Genomic DNA, 13865 nt, shown 5'->3' on the forward strand with positions numbered 1-13865 from the left:
TTATCACCGCCGAGCTGTGCGCTTCTTACCGGCTTGGGGAGCTGGCTTCAGAGGGAGAAATAAAGCCATGTGACCTCGCCTGCCATTTGCATACGGCTCCTCTCTCAGCCCCATTTACTTAGCAGTGTACGAAGGAGCAGGGCTGTGGTGGAAAATGGAGCTCTTCTTGTGTGTCCAGGCTGCTTAGAAACGGTACAGAGCTGCTCCCACTGGCCAAAGCAAATCTGCGAGCTTGGCTGACTGAGGGCAATGTGCGCCGCATGTCCTTTCCGTGCATTTAAAATAGCTCTGTCCTGTAACCCTCACAACCCCAGGTACAGACCCCTCTGCCCCAGCCAGACGTGCATTTTGAGAGCCATTGTGGTTTAACTGCAGGCATCTTTGCTGCTGAAAGGACAGCTCCCGTGTACACAGGTGTCCGTGCTAGCGTCGGGCTGGAAGATCCGGTGCAGAGCACAGTGAGTTTGTGCTCTGCACCGGGTATAGGTTGGGAAGGGGAAGCTGAAGGCTGGGGTGGACACTGCAGCAGCCAGCATACTGCTTAAGTGTTTAGTGACTTCACTGTATCAGTCTGCGTGTGTGTAAACGGGGGGGCCAGTTGACAAACCAGAAGGATCACACCAGTGCACGTGGATGCGTGTGTGCAGACTCCCTGGTTCGCAGGGCAGGCTGGGAGAGGCAGACTGCATCCTGCCCGCTCAGTTCAAGCGGGGAAGGTGAGCTGCGCAATCTGCCTGGTTCAGCGAACCTGGGTCGATGTGCTGGTGGAGGGCGCGGAGCTCACTGGGAGAGAATCCTGCTCTTACTGGAGCCGGAATGAGGCCCTAACCCATTTGGAAATAGGGAATCCTTCCCAGCTGTAACAGTAGTGTGTGGGCTCTGGCCAGCGGGTAGAGAACGGATCCGCGGTGTAAGAATTTCAGTCCCTGGTGCTCACACAGCAGGGCTCTCTGCCTCCCTCTCGTGGCTGGACCACTGCTGCTTGTGAGCCAGCAGGCCCAGCCCCTTTTGGATCCAGAGGTCCTGGGTCCGACCCCGCTGCTGATGCGTCTCAGTGCTCCACAAAGACGAGTCGGTGTCGCTGGTGCCAATGTACGGTTGGGCGAGCTGGAGCACGGAGAGGAGAAGAGAGTGTCCCCAGGCCATGTGGCAGATTGATGGGAGGGGCCAGATCTCCTGATTTCCAACCCCTTGGCCCCATTGTGTTGGAAACACTCTGGATACCATGCCATGGGGGGTTAGCCTGCAGGTAAGGCTGGCTAAGGAGAACTAGGCTGTTTCTTTATTATGGGCCAGATCCAAATCCTGGGAAAGTCCGTGGAGTCTTTCCATGTACTTTAACTGGGGATGGATTGGGCCCTCTGTGAGTTAATACCTCTTGGGCTAGAAGAAGGAACCTAGATTTTAGCAAGGTACCTGCTTGTTTACTACTGTAAAGCTCTTTAGTGGTTACATAGCAGCCGTCAGAAAGGTTGACAGGTATAGCTGCTGGACGGGTGCTTTGTTTGAGAGGGCTCCATTTCTTTCTGAAATCGCCTTTGATTTGGGAACAAGTGGAAAACAGCGTCCTTCATGAAACAGATTCTCTGGAACTTGGGCTGCCATTTGCCCTCAGTGATGTCATGCCCGGGTCTGTAAAGCCTAGTGAAATGCATGGCTCAGGCTGTTTTTAATGTGTGAATTCTATTACGTAATAGCAGTAAGTGACCCCGGGGGTATATTTCAGCGTAGCTGGCTCTAGCATCACACAAGCCATGGCCAGAGAGGAAGGGACGGCGTGTCTTACTGCTTAACCAGAAACTCGCCTTTATAATAACCCTTGTGCTGCCTGGCAGTGCCTCCTTTTGACAAGCTCAGTGCTGCTGAGGGGGTTTCGGTTGGGTCTCTGTCTGGAGTAACTTTGGGCCTGGTCCAGAAAGGTGCTGTGTACCCCCCACTCTGCACTTCTCAGGGTCAGGGCAGTGAGAGCGTATTCTGTTCTCGGCCATCGCTGGTGCTGGTGTGGGCAGGATGCTGTCTGGGAGCCCGACTGACCTTGAATGGGTGCAAAGAGTGCACTGTTGGCTGGTGTCCTCCCCAGATGTCTTCCAGCTTCCCTCGTTCATCTTCCCATGGATTTGCTGGCAGACCCCACAACCAAGGGTTTTCCCTGCAGCCCGTGTGCTGCCCTCCTGGCTCTCTTCTGGCTCTGAACCCCTCTACCTGTAATGCAGCTGCGGAATGCCAAGTCTCGTGTTAGCTACACAGGCAGTTTCGGGGATTGTGGTAATTACATGCACACGTGGATCTGATTAGTCTCTGTATTTATCTGGAATGTTTCTACTCTCCAATAAAAGAGCCTCTGTCCAGCGCTGTGGACAACTTCAACAGTAAACGAACAGGCCCACTGATTACCTCACGTCAGATCAAATCGAAAATAAATGTAACTAACTTCCCTTCGTAATCCGCACGGAAGTCCCACGGCACTGCTGTCCAGCCGTACCCAGTGCCTGCCTTCTCCCAGGCGAGGGCAGGCCTTTCTGGTGCCCCGCAGGCGAACAAACCCAGGCTGTTGCAGATTGGAAGCAGCTTCTAAAGCCCTGTGGCCCTAATGCCCTTTGCGTGGCTCCCTCTCTCTTTTACCAGTGGGCTTCAGCTCCGGTGCCTCTGCTGCGGGTGTGTCGGGGGAGAGGTGGTCTCTTAGGGGCCGGGCCGTGATCTAGCTGCACAATTACCTGAGCACATATTGGAACATCTGGGCCTAAAAATCTTGCTGTGTGGAAATCCATAGCACTTCCCTTTCCAGAGCCCTGGGCTGGCATTATTCCAGCTTACACACACGTACGCTGGGCCTGCAGCCCATAAAACAGCGTGGTAGGGGACGCCACGTAGGAAGTGTCTGAAAACTGTCTCCCCTGAGGCTTAGTTGGGTCACCTGTGTCCTGTGGCTTGGCAGTCACATTGTCTGTCAAGTCTCTTTTTGGCATATAAGGTCGCTGGGGCAGGGAGCCGCCTTTCCTACGTTATTGGGGAGTACAATTTGTGACAGCCCAGATGCTCCAGCCATGTTCTCCCCCGGGGGAGGGCTGAGCATAGTGCTGAAGGTACACACAGCTCCCATGTAAAACGCCCACCCTCCTTGTTACAAACAGCCCACGTGAGGATAGTTTGGCAGCCTGCACACGTAACCGGCGCATAGCCAGGACCTAAGATTTCAGCTGAGTTCCAGCTCTCAGGAAGTGCTTGCCAAATGCTTGGGATCCTTCTGAAATGCAGCACATTTAAGTAGACTCAAGGATCTCGCTTTCTCCTCCTCCTCCTCAGCACCGAAGTGCTTAATAAAACTTGGAGTTTGTGTTGTAGTAATTGAATCGAACCTGCTCTCTCTCCTCTCTTACAGGTTACCAGGACAATGCCAATACTTAGGGCTGCCGGTTGCTGATTACTTCAAACAGTGGATTAATCTGAAAAAGGTACTTTTATGCAAACCGCCACTGTCCCGCCCCCCCATCCCCTCCTGCTCTCCCTTCCCCTTCTGCTCTTCAGGGTGGCGTTTAATAACTACTGCTGTTTTGCATTGAAATGAAGGAGTTATTTTCTCAGAGCGGCTGGGGCTGAGCGAGTCCTTCTCCAGCTCCGTATTGTATCTCCGCTAATAGAGTCTTACTGTACTTGATGGAATATGTTCTGCAGCTGTGGAGAATCCCAGTGCGGCAGGCCTAGCGCTGTCCATCTCTGTGCATAACAGCACAGCACTCGGGGGCACCTCTCTAGTGAAGGTTGTGTCAGCTTGTGCGTTGCTCGCCCTGCGTTTTATCTTCCAGGGGTTTCGAGTTCCTAGGATCAAATTCCCTCCAGGCTGAATCCTGGTTGGTAGTTCCTCAGCACAGGGAGCCTCGAAGTGCATATAGGGAAGCATTTAGTTCTACATTTCTTCTTTATGCACATTGTCAAAAAACAATTCCCCCTCTCCACCTCCTCCTCCCTCCGCCAAAAAACCCCTGTGACTAAGAAGGGCCTGCTCCACAGCTAATGCTCTGCACTTCCACACAAGAGACCCAGGTTTGAGTCATTCCCTGTTGTGAGGCTTTCAAAGCGTCAGCAGCATCTTGCCTTCGTCTACGGCGTCCCTTCTGGCTGATGGAGGACTGGCCTGGGTGGGGTCTGAAGGGAGTCCTGTCCCGGCCTCTCTTGCTGCAAGGAAAGGTGCTGTGATGCCAAAGCTGCCAAGTGGTGCAGATTGGAGGGTGATTGCAGGGGCCATGAAAGGGGCACGAGGGCCCTGGGGTGATAATTCCTTTAAAGGCTTTTGCATCACTGGGGCTTGTTGTGCCATTGAATTGAACGGTTTTGGTTACTAGCCCTGTCCTGATAATTAGGGACTTGGTAAACAGAACTTGCATGAAAACAGCTCTGTAGAATTTGGTGTTTTACTTTGGCTTTTTGTTTGTTTTATTGTTTTAAATGACAACAGGAGTGACAGGCCGAGCAGCAGCAAAAGGACAGTTTGCATGATCTACTCCATCAAACAGGGTAGAACATGAACTTAACAAGGGATGCGGGCAGCACGTTCCCCATTGAACTTGTCAAGGGAATCTTGCATTCCCTGCTGTCAGAGCAAATCTTTTGGCTGATTGCTGGGCCTCTGTAAATGAAATCTGAAAGCACGTTGGGGCATTCTGCAGTTCAGTGACCATTAATGATCGCCATTTGAAGTTCACTAAACTTCTGGTGAATGGATAGCAGCTATATAACCAGCAGGTTGATTTGTTTAAAAAAAAAAAAAAGACCAAAACAAAAAAAACCCCAAACCCCACTTGAAACCCTCTGCGCCATGATGTTCGATGTTAACTGGCTGAGCCCCAAGCTGTGCTCTGCCTCTTGTCCCTAAGACAGATAAATTATGGCTGTTTGCAGTAGTCCTAGGCTACCTGGTTTAGCAAGTTAGGAGTCTGGGTTCATCATAATCCAGTTAGACATGCGGGCAAGGGGTTTTCATGGATCTTATTTCAGCTGATAGTCTAAGGCCTCACTGAGCACTATCAGTGAAGCAGCATAGCACAGGGCTACAGTGGGAGAGGGAGGGAAAGAATTGCTTAGCATACCTCTCTCCCGGCTCTGCACTTTGCATCGAGGGGTCATGGGCTGGGGTTGGGAGGCTGACTGCTGCCAGAGCCCCCTATGCAGGAGCTCATCTCTTTCAGGCTGTTTAGCAGAGAGTGCTCACTAGCTGGTCCCTTTCGTCCTCAGCCCAACTGGGAGCTGACCCAGCTTGAGAGGGAAATGGGTTGCTGGTCCCTCTCCACGTGACTAAAAGTTCATCTCCTTGGGATCATTACTTAATAAACAGATGCTTCACCCCTTGGGGTGGCTCCTCTCTCAGCTCCCTGTTCTTGAGGGGTGTTCACATCTGGGGAGTTTAGGGGAGGGGTAACACTGGCCTAGGTAAACATTTTGCCAAGGTGTCGCCTTCTCTAGTACTGCAGGGAGAGTATGGGGTAACCAAGGACCTGGATTTCCTCCCAGCTGCTCAGTTCTCCTGCAGTCCCCTGACACGTTCCTAGCGCCTCACATAGGAAGGCAGTGCATCTGTTGGGTAGGGGAATACCCTGGGCATAGGGAGACCTGGCTGTGATCTCAGGCAAGTCCCGTAATTCGTGAGTCATCTGCCTGCACCTATGACCTGATCCCCCAGAGGAAAATCTTGGTCAAGCTGCTGGGATTTATGTGAAATGGCCAGTTTCTAGGGCGTGGCTCACGCAGAGACTCGGGTTTCAAATGTGAAGAAAACGATGTATTTGAGTTTATACGAAGTATGTAACTAGAGCAGTCTTCCCCCCGCACGGGGAAACCTCTAGAATGGGCCTGCATTTGAGTTCATTGGTAGTAGGAGAACACTACCGAATAAAAGGAATCAGTGCCACAAACTTAAGTAAGCCCAAAGAATGGGAGCATGTGACTTAAAGAATTGCAAGCACATTTCAACGTCTGGGTGTGCGCATGCGCATGGATACACAACTTCCAGCACAAGCAGTTCCACTGGGCTTCAGTGCCGCTATGTGCCTCAACTTGGGCGTGTGCCTTAGTAGCTTGCTGAAATGGGGCCACTGGCGCTTTCTGATCACCTTCCCCCGTCCAGCAACCCTGTGATGCAAGTCCCGAAACCTCCCACTTACCAGCGGTGTCAGCCTGGGGTTACCATCTCGGCTTGGAAAGGCGTGAAGTTGGTTGATGAAAGTGCATGGACCATAGTAGCATAATAATTCTGCCAAAGGTGCCTATATATACTGCTTCAAAATAACCGCGAGTCCGAAGTCCCAAGGTGTGTGTTGGAGCAATTTCCTCCGGCACCAAGTACGTTTTTGGGATGGACTTAGTTTATTAGTGGTCTCTGGAAAAGGGTCTTAAATTGCATTGTGTATTGGGATGAGTTGAGTAAGAGAGACTGCACAGTACAGGACTCAGCAGCTGTGGGTGGAACAAAACACAATGGAAAAGGAGAGGAGCATTGTCTTTCGCGTCAATAAGACCCCAAATTGACACACAATCTGTTAGTGTTGTTCTGTTTGCTTCGCCCAGTGAGCCATGCGTCTCGCTCTGCAGAAGGCCCACGCTGTGTTTGCTTGCTGCCTTTTTAATGCAAACTGGGCCGCTGAGGCTGCTCTTCGGTCTCCAGCGTTTTGCTTAGATATCAAAGTCCCTCTGCTGACTCTGAAAGCAGCCTGGGAATTCGTTCGCACGCTCTGACCTTGTGTGCCCTACTGATGGTGTCGCAAATGAGGTCGCGTGTAGCAAGATGAGTTGTCCACCTGCCCATTCTTATCCCTCTGAACCAGCATATTTGTGATGCTCTCTCTCTGCACTGGTAAGAGACTCAGAGGGGCTAGTTTTAATTGAGAGCTTTAGTTTAACTTTATACATAGCAGGAAATGCTAATGCTTTACGTGTACGTTACAGACCAGCCTGGCAGCGTGTGCTGTCAGAAGACCGAGCCGAGGTTTGGTTCTGAGGCTCGCTTCTCAGGCCAACAGAAGAGGTGGGCTGGGGCCTGGGTCACTGAGGCCCCATGCTTGTTGCTCCGTAGCAAACCCTTGTGTTTGAGGTACCAGCTGCGTTGGGGGACAGCTATCTCCTTTGGCTCTCCTCCACCAGGGAAGGTTGTTGGGATGCTGGGCCTTGGGATGGGCAGAGCTGTCTTGCGCTGAGGACAAAAGCCAAAGGAAAAATCGCTCCATGCATCTGAACGCACTGACAGAAGTTTGACTCCCCTCCTCCCCCCCCGCCTGCTAATGTGTCCCCTCCACCAAGCCTAATCGCTGCTTGCTGACATTTGTAATGTCACTGAGCGATCTTGTATCTTTAGTGAACTGTCAATGCAGAGAGGACTCGGGGCAGGGAGTTTATCGCGCCCTTTGCTGTGATTAGATAAGTATTCAGGGAGGGCTGCCAAGGAGAGGGGCTTTATTAGAATACGTCCGTATATCAGATAGCCCCTAAGCCCCCTCGCCAGAGAGAACCACTGAGCAGCGCTGTACCATCTACCCGCTTCCATTGTGCTTCTGTCTGAATCTTTTCTTCAACAGCAGAGGTTCGGTGGGTCAGGGTTAAGCTGCCGTAACGGAGCTGTGTACTCCCAGCTGGGCGCTCCGGACTGCAGTAGCGGAGGGTGCTTGCAGACCAGGGTTGAGGGGTATTGGGGTAGCTGTGGGTGGCTGGGGCCCAGGAGTGGAATAGGAAGGGGGCCACGGGTTAGGGCTGAAGTACACTGGCAGAGCTGGGTGTAGCAAAGCTTTGCATGTCTCTTTCACCTCAGCGCCAAATTGTACCCAGAATAAATACAGCAAAGTTTATTGACCATAGTCTGCAGTGTGTCTTTTGTCCTTACATAGTGCTTTCCATCTTTAGATCTCAAATCCCGTTATGAAGGCTGTGGATGTATCATGTTACAGCTGAGGCTGAGAGGTGAAGTGACTTGCCCAGGGTCACACAGTGAGTCAGTAGTGAGGCAGAGATGGAACCTAGGCCAGCTGGCTCCCAGCCCTCCGCTCGCTCCATTAGACCAGTGGTTCTCAAAATTATTTGATGGCACCCCCCTTCTCAGTGTGTGTAGTAGTTCACACACACGCACCCCCACCACACTAGAACATACATTAATATATGCAGCAGGGGTGCTTCACTTGAATCAGTTTTCACTTTTGTTTTTCTGAATTGGGTTTTTTTTCTGTTGCACAAATGGGCCAACGATCCATTGTCATAAGAGGAAAAGCAAAACTGCAATTGTGGCGTGCTTACAATTAAATGTGCACCCCGTGTCGTAGCAAACAGATTTTTAACATACAGATGGCAATGACTTTGTATAAGGCTATGCCAGCTTAACAGAAATCCCTCAAAACGCCCAGCGTCATCTAGAGGCAAATGCACAGCGCCAGCTGACGACCTGAGGTGTCTGGAGCAGTGATTCTCAAACTTTCTAGACTACTGCACCCCTTTTAGGAGGCTGATTTGTCTTGCGTACCCCCAAGTTTCAGCTCACTTAAAACCCACTTGCTTTCAAAATCAGACATAAAAATACAATATTGTCACAGCATCCTATTACTGACAAATTGCTGACTTTCTCATTTTTACCATATAATTATAAAATAAATCGTGACACCCCCTCCAGGTTGAGAAACACTGATATAGTACATAGAACAGTAGAAACAAGTCATTGTTAAGACTTTGATTGTGTCATGGAAGTCACGGAATCCGTGGCTTCCAGAGACCTCAGTGACATTTTCTGCACAAGGGCTGGAGCTGTCAGCAGGCAGCCCCGCAGCTCTCAGCTGCAGCTGGTGACGGGCCCCCAGCAGCTCCTCGCCGCAGGGCAGCAGGGGGACCCTGCAGCTCCCAGCCCCGGTGGGTGGTGGGAGCCCCCTTGCAGCTGCCCAGCCCTCGCAGAGGGCGGGAGCTCCCCAGCAGCGGCCCAGGCATGGGGGACCCCAGAGCCCCCAACCACTGTGGGTGCTGGACTCTCCTCCCTCCCCCATTTTGTCAGGGATATTTTTAGTAAAAATCATGGACAGGTCATGGGCTTCCATGAATTTTTGTTTGTTGCCAGTGATCTGTCCGTGATTTTTTACTAAAAATATCTGTGACGACAATCTGAGCCTTAGTCATTGTCTGTATGCAATTTTAGTTTCTGCTGACTTCGATGGTGCTTCTCACGTAGCCTGTTGTAAAACTGGGCAAATCTCTAGATGAGTTGATGTACCCCCCTGGAAGACCTTGGCGTACCCCGGTTGAGAACTACTGGTCTGGAGGAATCAACGTTGCTAGTTATTCATTGCTGTGGGTAAAATGTGTGCAGTAAGTTATTGCCCCTAAGGCTTCTCACGCCCTGCGCCCCCCCAAATACATTCTGCGCCCCCCCAGTGTGAGAACCTCTGCACTAGACCACTGCTGCCCCACCCAGCAAGCTAGAATCAAATTATTTTCCAAAGGGTATCATCAGTTAGCTTAGACTGTAATAAAAATCATTCTGTATGTAGTATTTATTGTAACACGAGGGAAGGCTTTTGCTTAGGCTTGCCCCCTGCTCCTTTCTCAGGCTTTGTGGTTTCTCATGACAACTCCTGTTTAGGTTAGTGATCTGCTAGGGCAGATCGGGCGTCCTGTCCATGGTAAACCTCCATGTTAAGGATTTAGAGCCAGGGGCATGCTAGGCTGCAACTCAGTGTCTCTTGAGATGTAAGGGTAACAAAGGACTTGTTCTAGAAATGGAAAGACAGCATTAATAAAGGGCAGCCAACAGCCTGACACCGCAGTGAGTTAATGCTGCCTGAAGGGGTAAAAGCTTGTACAAATACATCAAAGGAGGGTGTACTCCAAGAGAAAAAGGAGATCCAGCTATTTGTGGGGAGGGTTGAAGTTAATAATGAGTCTGAAATGTGTGATCACTCAGGTGCTCTTTAAAAACCGGCTTGAGCAAGAACAACAGTCGAGAAAGAGGCATGGACAATTCAGAAGGTAATGAAGGCCATAGCAACATAACTGTGGTTTGAGAACAGGTAGGACAGTACTTGGCCCTGCTGGATCTGAGAGTCCCCAGTGAAGGTTGCAGAAGCTATTTCTCTGTGTACTTTGACATATGCTGACTTCTCGTCGCTCTTGTAAAGCGCAAAGACTTATCGGGAAGCGTTTTCTCTTGTGTGGCTAGTGAGTTTTCCTTGGACTGTTTTTATTTTCTCTTCCAAAAATCTCCCTTGTCATGGTGCTAAACCTCCCTGCGGACAAAGCTTTGAGCTTGTTTTGTGAAGAAATATGAACATTCCCAGGTGGTGATGAGGTGTCCCGAGACACTATCGTAGCAGGTGCTTTAGAAATATGCTTGGGGTGAGATCCTGGCCCCATGGAAGCCAATTGGAGTTTTACCTTTGCCTTCGGTGGGGGCAGGATTTTTAACCCCCTTCGCTTTTGAACCCCTTCCTCTGGAGATGCGTCTCAGCTTGTTCTAATGATGATCTCCTACAAGGGTTGTGACGTGTTCAGGCACCTCCCCATTGTAGTATCCGCCAATCTGAGTAGCTGCAGCCTCCTGCTTTGCTGGAGAGGTTTGTGAAGGGGCGCTGATTCCCTCTTTGGGACCTCCGCACCCTAACCCTGTGAGGAAGAAACAAAGAGCAGGTGGCTGTGAGGGGATAACAGTCTGAGGCTTAGCACTGTAGAAACAGAAAATTCCCCTATCAGATTCCGTCAACCTGAACTTCCGTCAGGATGCCCCCTGACCCCACTGCCCCCCGAGATAGGTTCCCTCTTGCACAGGATGAAGGGTACGTGGTGATGTAGTATTTTCCAAGTAGCATGTGCCATGGCCTGTAATTATGTCAGTGCCGAGATAATTCAGTGACAGATGCTATAGAAAAACCTAGGATAATGTGCAGTAATTTCTTTGCTGGAGAATTTTTAGATCCATATTTATATCCACAGATCCAGGTGAAATGCTGTGACCTTTCAGGGGGCAATCCAGACCAGTGAGGAGTTGTGTCACCCCTGCCCTGCCCCCTGGGGTGCCTTACAATGCCTTATTGCTGTAGCTCCCACCTGGGCCACTCACAAGCAGCCTTCTAGCATGTAACTCTAAGCCTGAGTGTCTGTGTGCCCGGCCCTCTCCTGGACAGTTCAGATAACAAAGGTCCATTGACCCTGTAAGGGGACAATATACAACAACTTGCCACCTTAAATGGAGTTACCCACACAGTTCACAACACTGGATTAACTGCAAAGAGAGAGGTTTGACGTGTATACAAGTATTAAGGCATTAAAGTCAGAAATGGGTACAAGAAAAATAAAGATAAAATGCTTCCTAGTACTCAAACTTTACAAACTAGGCTTGGTTCAAGATAAAAGTCTTACCACACGCTTCCAACTGCGTTACTGACCAGCCTGCAGAGCAGGTCCCTCCCAAAGTTAAAGAGCTGGATTCATTTGTCATCTTAGATGCAAAAGAGAGAGAGGGGCAGGGAGCAAGAACTTGGGATGGTTTTGTCCCTTCTCTTGTATAGTTCAGTCCCTCTTTGAAATGCATTTTCTTGAGAGTGACCCCCTAGGTCAGTGATTTTCAACCTATTTATTATTGTGGGCTGCACATGGGGCCCACAACGTGTTATATGGGCCGCATCCAGCACTACCCGTATGGCCCTGAGGATGTCACATGGACTGCAGCTGTGTGCTGATTAGGCCGCAGGTTGAGAACCGCTGCTCTAGACAAAGTTCTTTCCAGCTCAGCGCCAGGAGACATGGAGCCTCGTAAGGGGAAAATTTGCTCAGTTGTTTGGTAAGATGCAGATCTGTTTGTTTGTCCCTGCCCCCCTTTCCTTGCCAAAGAATGGCCACTTGATAGGTGATGGCCCATCAGCTTTGATGGCACCTGGCCAGCGACAGCTTGTACTTTGTCTTTGAGAAACAGGTTTACCCGTTTCCTAGACTTGTCAGTTAAACACATTTCAGTCATGATTCCAGCATATGTTCATACCTTTACTTATATTGGTGCTACGTGCGTTTCACCATGATATCGCTGACCAGCAAGATATTCGTTTTCAAATGATACCTCACAAGGCATATTCTGTACAGAGATCATTTCAGTAGTGTGTGGGGTGCGAACATAGGGGTGCTTTCGCTCACAGGCGCAGCCCAGGGTTTTGAAGGAATTAGCTAGTGATGTTACCAAACCATTGACAGTTGTTATTTTTAAAGTCACGGTGAGCTAGGGAGTTATCAGACGAAAAAAGCAAATATGGTCTCAACCTTCCAGCAGGGGGCACTGTGCTGAAAAGGGGGCAGGGTGTGTGTGTCTCTGAGAAATGGTCCCTTTAAGTCTGTTGTGTGCCGGGGTGCCTGAAAGTTGCTTTCAGGTAGTATAATCCCAGGAGAACCTGTCCAAATTGTGAGCTGTTATTTCACGGGTTTATGCATATCTCGTGATTGGATAGTGTGACATTTATCAAATGCATGGCAAGGCTAGAAACGATCAAAAGAAAAGCAAGGTACAGCACCTGCAAAGCAAACCTCTAAACCCACAATTAGGGGCTAGATCCTGCAAAGCACCTCAGCACATGCTTAGCTTTAAGCATGCGTGTAGAGACTATTGCTTAATGTTCAGTACCTGTTGATGTGCTTTGCTGAATCACAGCTAGAGTGCTCAGCACCTGGCAGGATCGATCCCTGGCGGAGTGCTGCGAGATGCTCTCTTTCCATGCCTGCGGTATGCTCGCTCTGTCCTCCTCTTTGAACTTTCAAGCCCTGGCTGCGAGAAGCTTGGCATTGGTGGGTCCGTCTCAGCCCCTCTGTGTGGTTTCAGCTCTCCGCTTGCTGTATTGTTCCTTATAGTGACAGTTCTCTTGGAGGCTTTTGATTTCCAAGAGTGCCAAAGCTCTGCACACGTGACCAGCTTGGGTGGCATGTGACACACTGCCCGGGGAATGGCAAAAAGGGCTAATCGCTGCCAGGGCATAGGTGTGTGGCTCTGATCCACAGGGCAGGTAAGCCTCTTGCCTTCCGGTGACAGAACACAGCCAGCCTTGCACCACTTCTCCTTTAAATCTGCCGTACAGCTGTCTGAACTCTGAAATTTCTTTCACTCTCTCCCTCGCCTTGTTAACATGTGTTGCCTTTGGGGTAATCAGGGAAAAAATATTATGTCCTTTTACAATTACCGGGTTTTGGAATATTAAAATGTCTCTCTGCATCGGCAGTGTTATTTTGATTGGTATTCTAACCTTTGACTAGCCCATAAAGCGAGCCGCTCTTCAAGCCAATATTGCAGGACTGAAATTTAATTCCGAAATGATTCTAGATAATAGGGAGACAGATAATATATGCATGAAGGATATTATGTTTGGACTAAATGCAGCAGGGCCAGGGCTTGGGAGTTGAATAATAGCCCAGAGTGAGTTATAATCTGTGGGACAGAAATACCTTACTGTCAGGGCCAGGAGACGAACTCTTAAATCAAAGGAAAGGAGAACAGCAGAGAGCCAGAGGATAGTCAGCTGAGATGGAAAGGGCATGCAGGAGAGGCCTTAAAGGAACAGCCCTCTCTGTCCCACTGCAGAGGGACAGTCACTCGGATTGCGGTGTAACTGGCAGTGCTGTGTAAAATTACGCCGAAAGCGGGAGGTGGGTGGGATTCTGGCGTGGACAGGTCCCTCCCCTCACCCACAGAATGTTTCCACAGACTTTGTGCTTCAGTCTCCTAGAGGCTCTGAGCAAACGGCCTTAGGGGAAACACCTCCCTGTGTTTGAGTTTGGAATCTGCGTTTTGGCCAGTTGTTTTTTGTTAGGGCTCCAGCCTGAGTACCTGACCTTCGGGCCTCCTGTTGTCCTCTCTGGGTGTCTGGATCGGCCCCTGG

General features: G+C 50.2%; 1 protein-coding gene across 6 annotated transcripts in view; it reads left to right on the forward strand.

Moving 5' to 3' along the window:
• The window catches only part of ERI3 (ERI1 exoribonuclease family member 3), a 232906-nt gene that overhangs the window by 77537 nt on the left and 141504 nt on the right, over positions 1-13865 (forward strand). For all 6 annotated transcript variants that reach the window (XM_037907025.2, XM_037907026.2, XM_043553170.1 and 3 more), the window contains one exon: positions 3380-3452. In XM_037907025.2, coding sequence (XP_037762953.1) covers positions 3380-3452 — 73 coding nt within the window. The remainder of the gene's footprint in view (positions 1-3379; positions 3453-13865) is intronic.

This window comes from Chelonia mydas, chromosome 8 (genome assembly GCF_015237465.2).
Source record: "Chelonia mydas isolate rCheMyd1 chromosome 8, rCheMyd1.pri.v2, whole genome shotgun sequence".
In the NCBI taxonomy this organism is placed as follows: Eukaryota; Metazoa; Chordata; order Testudines; family Cheloniidae; genus Chelonia; species Chelonia mydas.